The sequence below is a fragment of the Hibiscus syriacus genome, unplaced genomic scaffold (assembly GCF_006381635.1).
Source record: "Hibiscus syriacus cultivar Baekdansim isolate YM2019G1 unplaced genomic scaffold, ASM638163v2 tig00117056_pilon, whole genome shotgun sequence".
NCBI lineage: Eukaryota > Viridiplantae > Streptophyta > Magnoliopsida > Malvales > Malvaceae > Hibiscus > Hibiscus syriacus.
This window is the reverse complement of record NW_024063539.1, coordinates 6,562,261-6,575,221: the sequence shown is the minus strand read 5'-3', so window position 1 is coordinate 6,575,221 and position 12,961 is coordinate 6,562,261. Positions and strand designations below refer to the sequence as shown.

At 33.3% G+C, this 12,961-nt stretch overlaps 1 protein-coding gene across 1 annotated transcript; it reads right to left on the bottom strand.

Moving 5' to 3' along the window:
* Nucleotides 1-7,122: 7,122 nt before the first annotated feature.
* Nucleotides 7,123-11,924, bottom strand: LOC120198646 (probable 28S rRNA (cytosine(4447)-C(5))-methyltransferase). The gene is given in 18 exon segments (XM_039199950.1): nucleotides 7,123-7,313; nucleotides 7,423-7,585; nucleotides 7,588-7,738; nucleotides 7,843-7,942; nucleotides 8,027-8,106; nucleotides 8,191-8,283; nucleotides 8,449-8,523; nucleotides 8,611-8,679; nucleotides 8,894-9,003; nucleotides 9,229-9,281; nucleotides 9,855-9,928; nucleotides 10,031-10,102; nucleotides 10,189-10,263; nucleotides 10,351-10,434; nucleotides 10,607-10,740; nucleotides 10,823-10,886; nucleotides 10,978-11,144; nucleotides 11,557-11,924. Coding segments are annotated over 18 exon segments (1,911 nt in total). The 5' UTR covers nucleotides 11,843-11,924; the 3' UTR covers nucleotides 7,123-7,252.
* Nucleotides 11,925-12,961: the final 1,037 nt, after the last annotated feature.

Sequence of the window (12,961 nt, the reverse complement as noted above, 5' to 3'; positions counted from 1 at the left end):
TATTAGTGTCGACACATTATTTAGACATATTCTCTCATAAAACAGGTATAATTGTACCGGTTAGATTGAAAAATTACATATTACATTATACTTTTGGGTTCGATGATTTTGGGATCGACACTTTTTATATATGGATCTCGACACTTTATGGGTGCACCCTGTTTTCCATTCATTCTGGAAAAAAAATATCGACACAAACTATATTAGTGTCGACACATTATTTAGACATATTCTGTCATAAAACCGGTATAATTGTACCAGTTAGATTGAAAAATTACATATTACATTATACTTTTGGGTTCGATGATTTTGGGATCGACACTTTTTATATATGGATCGACACTTTATGGGTGCACCCTGTTTTCCATTCATTCTGGAAAAAAAATATCGACACAAACTATATTAGTGTCGACACATTATTTAGACATATTCTCTCATAAAACCGGTATAATTGTACCGGTTAGATTGAAAAATTACATATTACATTATACTTTTGGGTTCGATGATTTTGGGATCGACACTTTTTATATATGGATCGACACTTTATGGGTGCACCCTGTTTTCCATTCATTCTGGAAAAAAAATATCGACACAAACTATATTAGTGTCGACACATTATTTAGACATATTCTCTCATAAAACCGGTATAATTGTACCGGTTAGATTGAAAAATTACATATTACATTATACTTTTGGGTTCGATGATTTTGGGATCGACACTTTTTATATATGGATCGACACTTTATGGGTGCACCTTGTTTTCCATTCATTCTGGAAAAAAAATATCGACACAAACTATATTAGTGTCGACACATTATTTATACATATTATCTCATAAAACCGGTATAATTGTACCGGTTAGATTGAAAAATTACATATTACATTATACTTTTGGGTTCGATGATTTTGGGATCGACACTTTTTATATATGGATCGACACTTTATGGGTGCACCCTGTTTTCCATTCATTCTGGAAAAAAAATATCGACACAAACTATATTAGTGTCGACACATTATTTATACATATTCTCTCATAAAACCGGTAGACTTGTACCGGTTAGATTGAAAAATTACATATTACATTATACTTTTGGTTTTCGATGTTTTTGGGATTGACACTTTTTATATATGGATCGACACTTTATGGGTGCACCCTGTTTTCCATTCATTCTGGAAAAAAATATCGACACAAACTATATTAGTGTCGACACATTATTTAGACATATTCTCTCATAAAACCGGTAGACTTGTACCGGTTAGATTGAAAAATTACATATTACATTATACTTTTGGTTTTCGATGTTTTTGGGATTGACACTTTTTATATATGGAGCGACACTTTATGAGTGCACCCTGTTGGCCATATTGTAAATTTGCCTTTTACTTCAAAGTATCAACATGACCCTTAATGTGTATAAGAAACATGTACAACAACATACTGCTAACTTTTCTCATCTCATTCATAATTATATTCACATACAAAAATATAAATCGTATACAAAATTATAAATCTTATACAAAATTAACCCTACATTTACATCATTGCATCCTTTTGTTATTCTTATGTAATATTGCAGCTTTTGTTATCTCCTGTCTTCGTTCATTTTGATTGTGGCTTACGAGATCGTTTAATATTCGCGATCGATCCCAGTCTCCAACAACCTATATTCAAATTGTCAGAACGTTAAGTATTGTCAACTACAGCATTCAATCTACGACTTTTAACAATTTTACCACAAACGATTTTTTCTATCCACTTACAAAATCACCAGTTGCCCCTGTAGAACAGATCGATTCCATCCACATCATCACATACATGCCGCAATCATGTTTGTTACAAAATTTGAAAACCACACATGTCAATTATGATGAATACTGCATAAATTAAGCTTTCTATTTGTGATAACATCTCATACCCATTCAATTGCTTATTCTTCTTATGCTCCACAAATTTGAAATTTTTCAAGGGATACTTTCCTAGAGATCCACAGGACTCAACCCAAATGCGTTTCTTATTATAAGAATCTAATATTTTAATCTGCATTAAAATAGAAGAAGTTATGCACCAAAAAAATTATGCATTATAATTTACATAATGTCCTTTCATACATACATACATACCAATCTCTTAGCATCCTTCACTCTCTGTTTAGCTGCTTCAGTTGTAAACATACTATCATATATTGTTACAACACGATCTACCATATCCAACACCAACAGATACCAATGTGAATTATGGTAGTTTATTGTGATCATGATCTGCAACAAATTTCACACCCAATTTGACAAAATTCAACATTCTATATCCGAAAACATCATTTGCAATTGGTATGGTGTCTTACCTTCTCACAGTCGGTGAATTTCACATAGTTATCCAATATGACACCCCAGAAGGTAGAAATACTCTCAACACTTTCTTTGTTGTTGGCATCCAACGCCTGTTGCTGTAATTACACAACAAACATTATTAATTTACCGTCTATAACACTACTTTTCAATATTTATTAATTTAACTCACCACTAAGAGGTATGGAAGGTAGCCAATCCTCCGGAGTGACTTTTGAGAATCGTAGCATATGGTCCAGGCGAGCAAATCGATAACCTAACAAAATTAATTACACAATCAGAACATATTCAATAAGTTTTAACATTTTCTACTTTCTACTTACCACACCGCCAACCCATTCCGTAGGCTTCAACGTTGCAACGTCGTATACAGTAGCGAATTGATTTCCCATTGAGATTACAGAATATTTGTATGAATCATTAGGATTAATATGTTGTCATGAAATATTTAAATATCACTCACAAAACAATATATTTCACTTACCCCGATTCTAACTCGCTATTCCATAAATAATCACAAATTGTAGCTTCGATGTCATCAATTCCGCTTGGAATATCCGCTTTTTCAACCTACAATTTTGCATACAAATTTTTGTCACAACAACATAATAAAAATCAAATTAAGTATTCTTTTATTAAACTTACCTTCTGCTTCTTCTTCTGGGGTGCAGGACATTCCGAATCCAAAACTGCTGCTATAACACTCTCCGGTGTATAAATGACATCGACTTCCTTCCTCCTCATTTCTTCAATCTCTTCTTCTTCCTCCTCCCTCTTTTCTTCTTCATATTTTTTCAGTTCATCGTACTTTTTTTCTACATAGCTCTTCATCTCTTTTATTTCACCCTTCAATTGAGCTCCTTCATCCGAGTATTTATCAACCACCCCCTTCACCCCCGTAAGTTCACTCCTCAAATCCACAACCTCCTTCACCACTCCCTCAAATTTTTCTCCCGTCACCATCTTAATATCACCCCTTAACACCCCAACTTCTTTCACCACTTCACCCCTCAACACCTCTACTTCTTTCACCACTCCATCTATTTTTCCTTCCACTACCCCCTTATGCCTCTCAAGTGTATCTTCGACTCTCTCGAGTTTCTCTACGACTCGATCAAGTTTCTCTTCGACTCTTGATTGTCTTTGCATGATTTCAAATTGGATTTTTTTGATATCAGCCAATTCAGACATCAAAATGTTGAAGTTACTATGTTTTCCCTCACCGTCGTCCCACTCACCGTCATCCCCCAATACAACCATCCCTCCTTTCTTCTCCTCTGCCTCCTCTACATCCTTGCCAATAACCTTCAAAATTAAATTACAATATTAAGACATTGATTATATTCTTAATATTATTTAATTACATTTATTACCATTTCTTGTTTCTTCCCTCTATCCAACTTCAACTTCACCATCACTCTAACCACCTCTTCCTTCCCCCATGCACGGATGCGTGCCACTCCGGTTCTTTCATAAGCCGGCACTGCCTCACAGCCCGACCAAAAATCGAACAGTGCAACCTGCATTTATAATAAAATTTATATTTTTATATAAAAACACAAAAAAATGATTCAACTCATTTACCTCTAAGATTGCTATGCACCCTTTGAGGCATCTCTGGCTGCCCTTTTTAAAGGTGATTATTGATTCAATCAATCTCGAATGGATATATTCAGCCCAATTGAATTCACCCTTCAAGCCTTCATCGCAAATGAGCTTCATATATTCCTTGTTCGTTGACGTATCACCCGTTGGACAAAGAAATATCCCGACAAGGTACAATAGAACTCGGGCCTTCAGCTCATCCCCCCAGTAAGATCCACTTTTGATATCCTCTTCAACTTCAGCATATGTCACCTTATGATTCAAACCATATTTGGAGGCAAGTGCTTTCCAGTTCTTACTCCTACAGACTTCTATAACACTTTTGCCTTTGTTTTGTACCCCCAAGACGACTGCAGCAGTCGATACCCCCAGAGGGAATGAATAATCACCATACTTAGCCATACATTGACTGCCGTCAAATTGTGCCATCAAGGATCGACACAATTCCCTCCGAATAGGTCGATCCCTTACTCCGATCAACGATCCAAAACCTATTTCTCCCAGCACATTCAACTGACCCTTCTCCTTAAGGTGTTTAATTAATAAATTCACCCTTTTAATGCTGCATCTTGTCGACACTTCCTACATTTTTTAACAATATATAATGTTATAGTTCTTATATATATTTTGTATCAACGTATTTACAAGTTTAATGAATACCTTATTTTCATGTGCTTTCCTCCGTTCTTTGTATTCTTTACTATCATTCATTGACTGTGTGATGTAAGGTTCCTTTTCAACATCACTCATTGAATTCCATTTGGACCTCACATCTTTTTTTCACCTAATATTAAACATAAACGTTTCTTAATCAATACATTAACACTAAATACTAATACTACTCAATGTCAATTTCATTTTACATACCGAACCGCTCTGTGTGCCATCTCCCTTCATCCTTTTGCATTCGGCCATACTGTTAACATTTAAAATTTGTAATCAATTTAAAGTTTATCGATACTTTAATCCAATTATCATTTCAACAATAATAACAAAAAGACATTGATACTTACTAGAAGTACATATATCCACCCTTTGGTTGCTTTCGAGTCTCGGCCTCAATTTCAATGTCATCAGCTCCACCAACAATTTTCCAACCCATTGACTCAATTTTTCCTTCATATATCAGTTTACGCAAATCAAATTATTTTGTTACATACACTTTATTCAATATACAAATATAGATAACTACTCTTGTGGTAAAACGGTTTTCTTCAAAAGAATTTGAATGGCCACACCAAAATGTGTCGGCGCATTTATACAACCTACAATATCATTTTCTACCTATAATATTTAATAAAAGTATCGACATTTATATTTTTCCTTGAATATCTATTTCTACCTGCAATCGGTTCCAAATGCTTCCTTACTCCAAAACCCCAAACAACACATAAAAAACCCTATCGCGATTACTGTAATAATAAAAAATTAGGGTTTCGACAACATACTTTTCGATTCGACTGCAGCAACAAACAAACAAACTTCGCTTTAGAAACGCCATCTGAAATGCAGCAACAATTACGCTTCGATTTCAAAAACTCGTCCGTTCTATCTTTTTTCAGAGGATATTTAGCTATGGCCTTTATATTTTCATCGGATATGTTATTTATATTTAATCGATACAAATACAAAAGTGTCGATACTTTTATGTCAGGTGTCGATACTTTCGAAAGGATAATTACCTATTTCTTTGAAAGTGTCGATAATTTATTACACGTACTTAAGAAAGTATCGACACTTTCAATATATCCGGTATCATTTTACCGGTTTTATCATTTTGATACCGGTTTTATCATATTTTTACCTGTTATATCGTTGTGGATCGATATATTTTTTAAAGTATCGACACATTATAGGCGCTATAACTGCTTCTCTTTTAAATTCACAAAGTGTCGATCCTTATATAAAGTATCGACACTTTTAATATATCCGGTAACGTTTTACCGGTTTTATCATTTTGTTACCGGTTTTATCATATTTTTACCTGGTATATCGTTTTGGATCGATACAATTTTTAAAAGTATCGACACTTTATAGGATTTAAAACTGCTTCTCTTTTAAATTCACGAAGTGTCGATCCTTATATTAAAGTACCGACACTTTAAATGTATTCGGTAGCGCTTGACCGGTTTTATCATTTCTATACCGGTTTTGTCATAGTTTTATCTGTTATATCGTTTTGGATCGACACATTTTTAATTTGGATCGACACGAACCGGTAGTACAATTTTTTAATATTTCTTCATGACTTAGACCTACTTTTATAAGTATGGACACTTTTATAAAAATGATATATACTTTTTTTAAAGTTATGTAATTTATGTTTCAATTTTTTAATAGTGTTTCATGTTTTCCACCTACAATATTAATTTAATAATTTAATTTACACAAAATATTATTTGATTGTTTTGATATTTTATAAAATATTATTTAGAATTTAAATTTAACAATATTAACCAAATATAATAATAAATATGTTTTCAACAGTGAAATAAGTATGGACACTTTTATAAAAATGATATATACTTTTTTGAAAGTTATGTTATTTATGTTTCAATTTTTTTAATAGTGTTTCATGTTTTCCACCTACAATATTAATTTAATAATTTCATTTACACAAAAAATTATTTGATTGTTTTGATATTTTATAAAATATTATTTAGATTTTAAATTTAACAATATTAACTAAAGATAATAATAAATATATTTTCACAGTGAAATAAGTATGGACACTTTTATAAAAAGGATAGATAATTTACAATATAACAGGTAAAAATATGACAAAACCAGATTCATTATGACAAAACCGGTAAAATTTACTTGATATGTTAAAAGTATGGACACTTTTATAAAAAGGATAGATACTTACCGATAACCAAAGTTTACCGGTTACCAAATTTTTTAATAATTTTTTATATTTTCTACCTAAAACATTATTAGTTGTCAACATAATAAGTACCGCTAAACCGAATTTATTAAATACATTTTAATGTATCCGGTAATGCTGTATATTAACCGTATATTAACCCGCCTTTCCTGAGACATTCCCAAAAAGAACATTATAAATTAGTGTGGAATAATTGTTAAACTTACAATAACAGCATTTGTTATAATTCTACCTCAACGTGTGGAATTTCTTTCACTAAGAGAGTATCGAATAATTGTTCAATTAAAAGACACAATTTTGATAAAGGGGAAATTTAAAACAAAATTTTAATTAAATAGTGAACAAAGATTTATGCAGTCATACAGTTATCATATCACTGCATTTGCAAAGTGCAAATTTTCAAAAGAATCGTTTTCAACTCTTATCTTCCCTTGGTTGCTTCTTTTTCTCCCTCATTGCCTTTCTCTTCTCTTCCCTGCAAGAATTTTGGACCATAAACAAAAAATTTAACAAGCTTTTTCATCATTCAACAATAAACCAACCTTTTACAAAGGATTGAATTGTATTGAGACGAGCCATCCTACCTCGTTTTTGATATTTCCTCTTTAGAAGGAAATTTTCTTTTCCTCTTTTTAGATGTTACAGGCGATTCTACCTTTCCATTTTCGCTTCTTTCCTTGTTTTTCAATGTAGACGGTGATTCAACCTTTCCATTTGCAGGTAAGCCATTCTTCTTTGAGCTCTTCTTTTCCCTTTTGTGCTTTGTTTCTTCAACGGTTGCTCAGGCTCTTTCACGTTGTCCTCATCACTATGGATCTCCTCTGGCCTCTGAGTTTGTTCTACTGTTTCGGAACCATCAGAATCTACAGGATTTTTCTTTGTATTGCTCATTTTCTTCAACTAAGGAAAGTCGAAGAAGAAAGAAAAATAAATAAACCGTAAAAGAGTGTTGGGATAGAGATCACCCAGGGTGAGTGAATGAATTGAAGTTCGTTAAAATGTACCTTTGCCACAAAAAATCCATCCATATTGTGAACATGAGGATAAAATCGCCTTGTGTTTTCCAAAGATTTATGAAACCGATGCTCCCTAAACCGAATATATCTGGTTAAAGGAAACAACATTAGACGAAGAAATCAGACAAGGTCAATGAAAAAGTCGAATGGATATACATAATATGATCATTACCCTGGACACCCAAAGTCGAGTCCACAAGGTACAACTTTGACATCTCTCCTCTTGAGTGCATAGTCAATGACTGCTTCATTCTATACAGATAGAGGTAAAATCAGAAATAAGAGTGGATAAATTTTGGATGATAGGAAAACCAGAAGAGAATTCCTTAAACAAACCTCTGGAACCATCATGGAGCATGTTGAGTAAACAATGTATCCACCAGATTTGGAATTCGCATCGACCATATCGATAGCAGCCAGTATCAATTGCTACAAACAAAAAGATTTGAGATTGCATGGATTAATCTCTTAGCATATGCAAGACATAAGAAAGGGATCAACTCAGCCCTTTTTGTGCTGACTCTGAACTTAGGAGCTTTATTGTAGTTCCTAAATACAACTAAAAAAGGCGAAAAGCTCATAGAAAGAACATACCTTCTGCAAATGGGCACATTTTTGTATGTCGTCTAAACTTTTAGAGGTTTTAACAGATGGATCCTTTGTAATAACCTATACCATAAAGTAGAGATCATTCAGTTCAAGCAGAAAACAATGAGAAGTCACCAAATGAGGAATAAGGTTACAACAGATGCTTACTCCTGTACCACTACAAGGGGCATCCAACAATACTCTGTCAATTGAATTGTGACCCAAAACCTTGGGAAGCTGAACATTAAGACAAAGATGAAGGATTAGAAAATGTCCTTTAATTCATGCAATTTGTTTTTGACCTACAACTAATCTGGGACACCCCAAAAGCACTTAAAGAAAATGGATTCAACACTTAATGCTTTTGAAGCTCTTGAACTTGAAACATCACAATCATCGAATCGTCAAACTTAGTATTTGTATTCTTATAGGGCAGCAGAAAGATGCTTACCTCCCTCCCATCGTAGTTGCAAACAATTGTGTTTGTTACCCCCATGCGATGCAAATTTGCGGTAAGTGACTTCAGTCTTGCTTCCCTTATCTCATTTGCAAAAATTAATCCTGGCCACAATACCAACAAAATGTTAAAAAAGGAATTTAGAAATAACTGTAAAAGACATATTGAACAAAGTGCACAATAAAACTATAAAAAGATAATTATTTTTGCTTAATCCATACAAAATATTCATCATGGACAAGCAAATAACTAAAATAAAACATGATAGAAAATCACACCAAGTCAATAAACAAAATTCAGCAATTTGAATGAAACAGAGAATAACATACCACTATTTTTCATGAGAGCAGCAACATATGTTGTTTTACCACCAGGTGCAGCTCTGCAACAGGAACAATTATAATCAGAAGGGAGAAAGATCAATTTTATTATTTATGGGATGTTTATATATGGAAGACAATATAGAAGCAATTTATCCTTATCTAATCAAACGTGGAGCACAACGGGAATCAAGGATAGCAAGGGAAGGAACAAACTAGTATTAGAGGAATGTTCTGGGTTTTAGAGTAACCCGAGTATACACTACATAGTGTGAAAATGCATCCATCTGACGATACATCTAGACTTGAGGTCGAGATCAAATGATCTACACAAGTGTAAATAGTAATGAAGCACCCAAACACAATTAGCATCACTTCTTGAGCCTGAGTAACTATATGTTTATGCTTAATCAAATGGATTACAATGTCAAAAGGAAATGTTACAAAGAAGAAGAAGAACCGTGATTCTTCTAGCAGAACCATGATTCTTCTAGCAGAATCTGCAATATAGATATTGCAAAACATTTTAAACCCCCCAACATCTACTTTAGAATATGGCTCACTTTGGCGATTTTCTTCAAAAAGGAAATCAACATATAAAAAGGAACAATAGTGTACAGAATGGAGTAACTCACGCCATATCAACTACTCGTTCCTTTTCCTGAGGAGCAAGAGCCATAACTGGCAAAAAAGAGCTTGCACCTTGTATCTATTGGTGAAAAAAGGTAGGTCACTGAAAGTGCCATAACATTTTATTTTGTACAAAATAATAATAGCAATGGGATGAAAAGAGTAATGAAAAAACACTTACATAGTAAAAGCCAGCCAAATACTCAGGAGTGGCACCAATGGGCACATGTGAATTATACACCACCAATCCAACCTAAAAATTGAAAATTGGTGTACCTTATGTACTCCATCAGAAAATAGAATTTTAAAAAATGATGATTTAAACAGGGTTGTTCCTACTTTTGACCACTTGCTTAATTGGTCAAGTTCTACTCCTCTTTTGGAGAGAGTATCAGCCAGATCCCTCCTGCGAGTCTGCATATGGAAGGACATTATGGCTATAATTGACTAGAGAATGAACAAGTCGACAATGAAGACAGCAACAGAGAAAAGGATATTCACCCTTAATGTGTTTGTCCTAATACATGTAGGTCGAGGCTTTTCAAAAGATTCAATAAGCTCCATGAGTTCAACAACTGGAAACATCTGAAAAAGAAATGGCGGGTATTAATACAATTAATTGAGTACCAATCTTACAGATCACACAAGAACCCTTCCAGCTCCTTCTCTTCCTTCAAAAATAGGAAAAGGAAGAAACATATAGTAGATAAGGACAAAAGTGTTGAAGACAAAAAATATAGAACAAGATGATCATTACATCCACCAAAACCCCTATCAGGAAATCATTGTAGCCATAGTATGAACCTAAATCCTTTTTAAGTTGGTCAATATACTCCTTCCTTGCAGCTCCCTCTAGCTTCAAATCCTTAAAATTTGAAAGCACTCGAACAACTACAATAAACATACAAAATCTTAGCAAATTAGATAATAAATGGAAACCATGGAACATAGAATTAGTGCAAAAACCACTGACTATCTTTTATTCTCATCTGAAGATTGGCAAGATCAGGCGGACGTTGTTGCTCGGCTTCGAGTTCCTGAGTGGTAACATGAAGGAAAGGAAATATAAGTGCCTTCACAGAATTAAACTGACAATAACAGCAAAAACAATCAAATTCGAAAGAAAACCTCTTTTGTTGGCAATCTAAACTCATCAGACTCTTCTTTAATGTTCATTTACATTTCTGCTTGTGCATCTTCTTCTTCCCTTGCCCTTTGTTCATCAATAGCCCTTGACTTCTCCTCAATATCAGATTCATCAGAATCGGAACCTGATGTAGAACCTGAATCTCTTTCTGCAACAATATGACAGAACAACAACCACAATCAGTCAGGTAGGAAGAAATGCGGTGAAATCAATGAAACATGCAAATACTGTAGCAATACTAATGCAAGGAAAAGCTATGTTTCTATTCCTCTTGTATGTTTCTGATATGACCGTGTTCCATTTACCGAAAGTTCTAATGTCTACTTTCATGATACGGGTACTCAGAAAGCAAGAAAGCAAGATAAATGCCAACAAAAATTTTCAGCCCGTAATACATAAACTCGTCAAGGGCCATTACTAATCAGTATTTCGCATGCAAACCAATGCTGTAGCTACAAGAAACTATCAGCTGAATCTCAAAACTATATTTACAATTGAGGCATTGAATTCAATCTAAGCAGTGTAAACAAAGAATTTAAAGGGAATGGGAAAACGGGTACCTTCACCATCATCACCTCCTTGTAGGAAATCATCAGCCAAGGGAGCATCGTCGTCGTCGTCGTCCGAAGTATCAGAAGCATCACCAAAATCAGACATTTCTCCAACCCCATCCAATAAATCCTCTACTGCTTCTAATTGATCTTCTTCACTCTGGTAATCAGAAACATCATCAAAGACCTCATCTTTTTTGGTGCCTCGTTTTTTGCCATCGAAGAGATGGCTTCTTTGCTTCTTTTTTGGAGGTGGGTTCTTCGATTTTGCTCCTTTGTTCTTATTAGCTGCCATTCGAAGCTGGAAAAAAAAAGGCGCAAACACAGGAATTTAAGCTCTTCTACTAAATAACAATAGGCAATACTGAAGTTTTGCTTGAATTTTAGGGTTTTGCAGTTTTTAAGCCTCCCTAGGGTTTAATGGTAATACTGAAATGTAAGCAGACCCCTTGACTTTTGGGCTGAATTTGGGTCAGTCGAACTTTAAGGTTTGGGTTTCTGTTAATGTGTTTGGGTTTTAAAAAAGGTAAAGCACAAATATAGTCACTGTAATTTGGGTATATTCATTTATTGGTGACTAAAACTTTAAAATTTAATTTTGGGTCACTAAATTACAATAAATATTGACGACTTGACATATTACCAACTACATATTTAAAGTTTAATAAGTTTATAGACTATTTTGTAATAATTTTTAAAGTGTATAACATTTGATAAAGTTTGTAAGATTTGATTTTTTAACACTTAAAATTTTAATTTATCAACTAATCTAAATTGAATATTGCAGAGGCAAATGTGATCCTCTTAACCTAATTTGTTCAATTCACAAACGTCAAAGTTCGAATCCCTGACCTTGCTTAAGGAAATTTAGTGTCTCATTCTAGTTATTAGTTATTAATGAATTAGTTTACGAATTATGTATAAAATTATACTTTGAGTGCATAAATGTAATAATAATCTTTCATTTTAATTACTGACATCCAGTTTATGAATCAATTTCTATCCTCGAATATAAAATTTGAATTCTCAATCAATATAATGATATTTCAATATTTAATAAGTTTAGATTTTCCATATATTAATGTAGTGATGTTCAATGATTTCTATAAAAACTAATATTACATTTTTAATTTCCTAAACAAAGTATAGCATTTTGAATACAGTAAAAACATTATTGATTCAATTTTCAATTACTATGATTCGTGTATTGTGTAAACTGCAAATAAAATTATAATATTTCAACATGTAATGTAAGAGTCGAAAGAAGGAAGAATTATTAGCTTAAAATAGCAAGTAAATGTGTATATATATTTCCTTAAAATAGGCAGTAATGGACCTAATGATGTGTGTGTGTGTGTATATATATATTGAGGTATTGTTTTTGGATCCAGCAAGAGAAAGATGGCAGCAATGG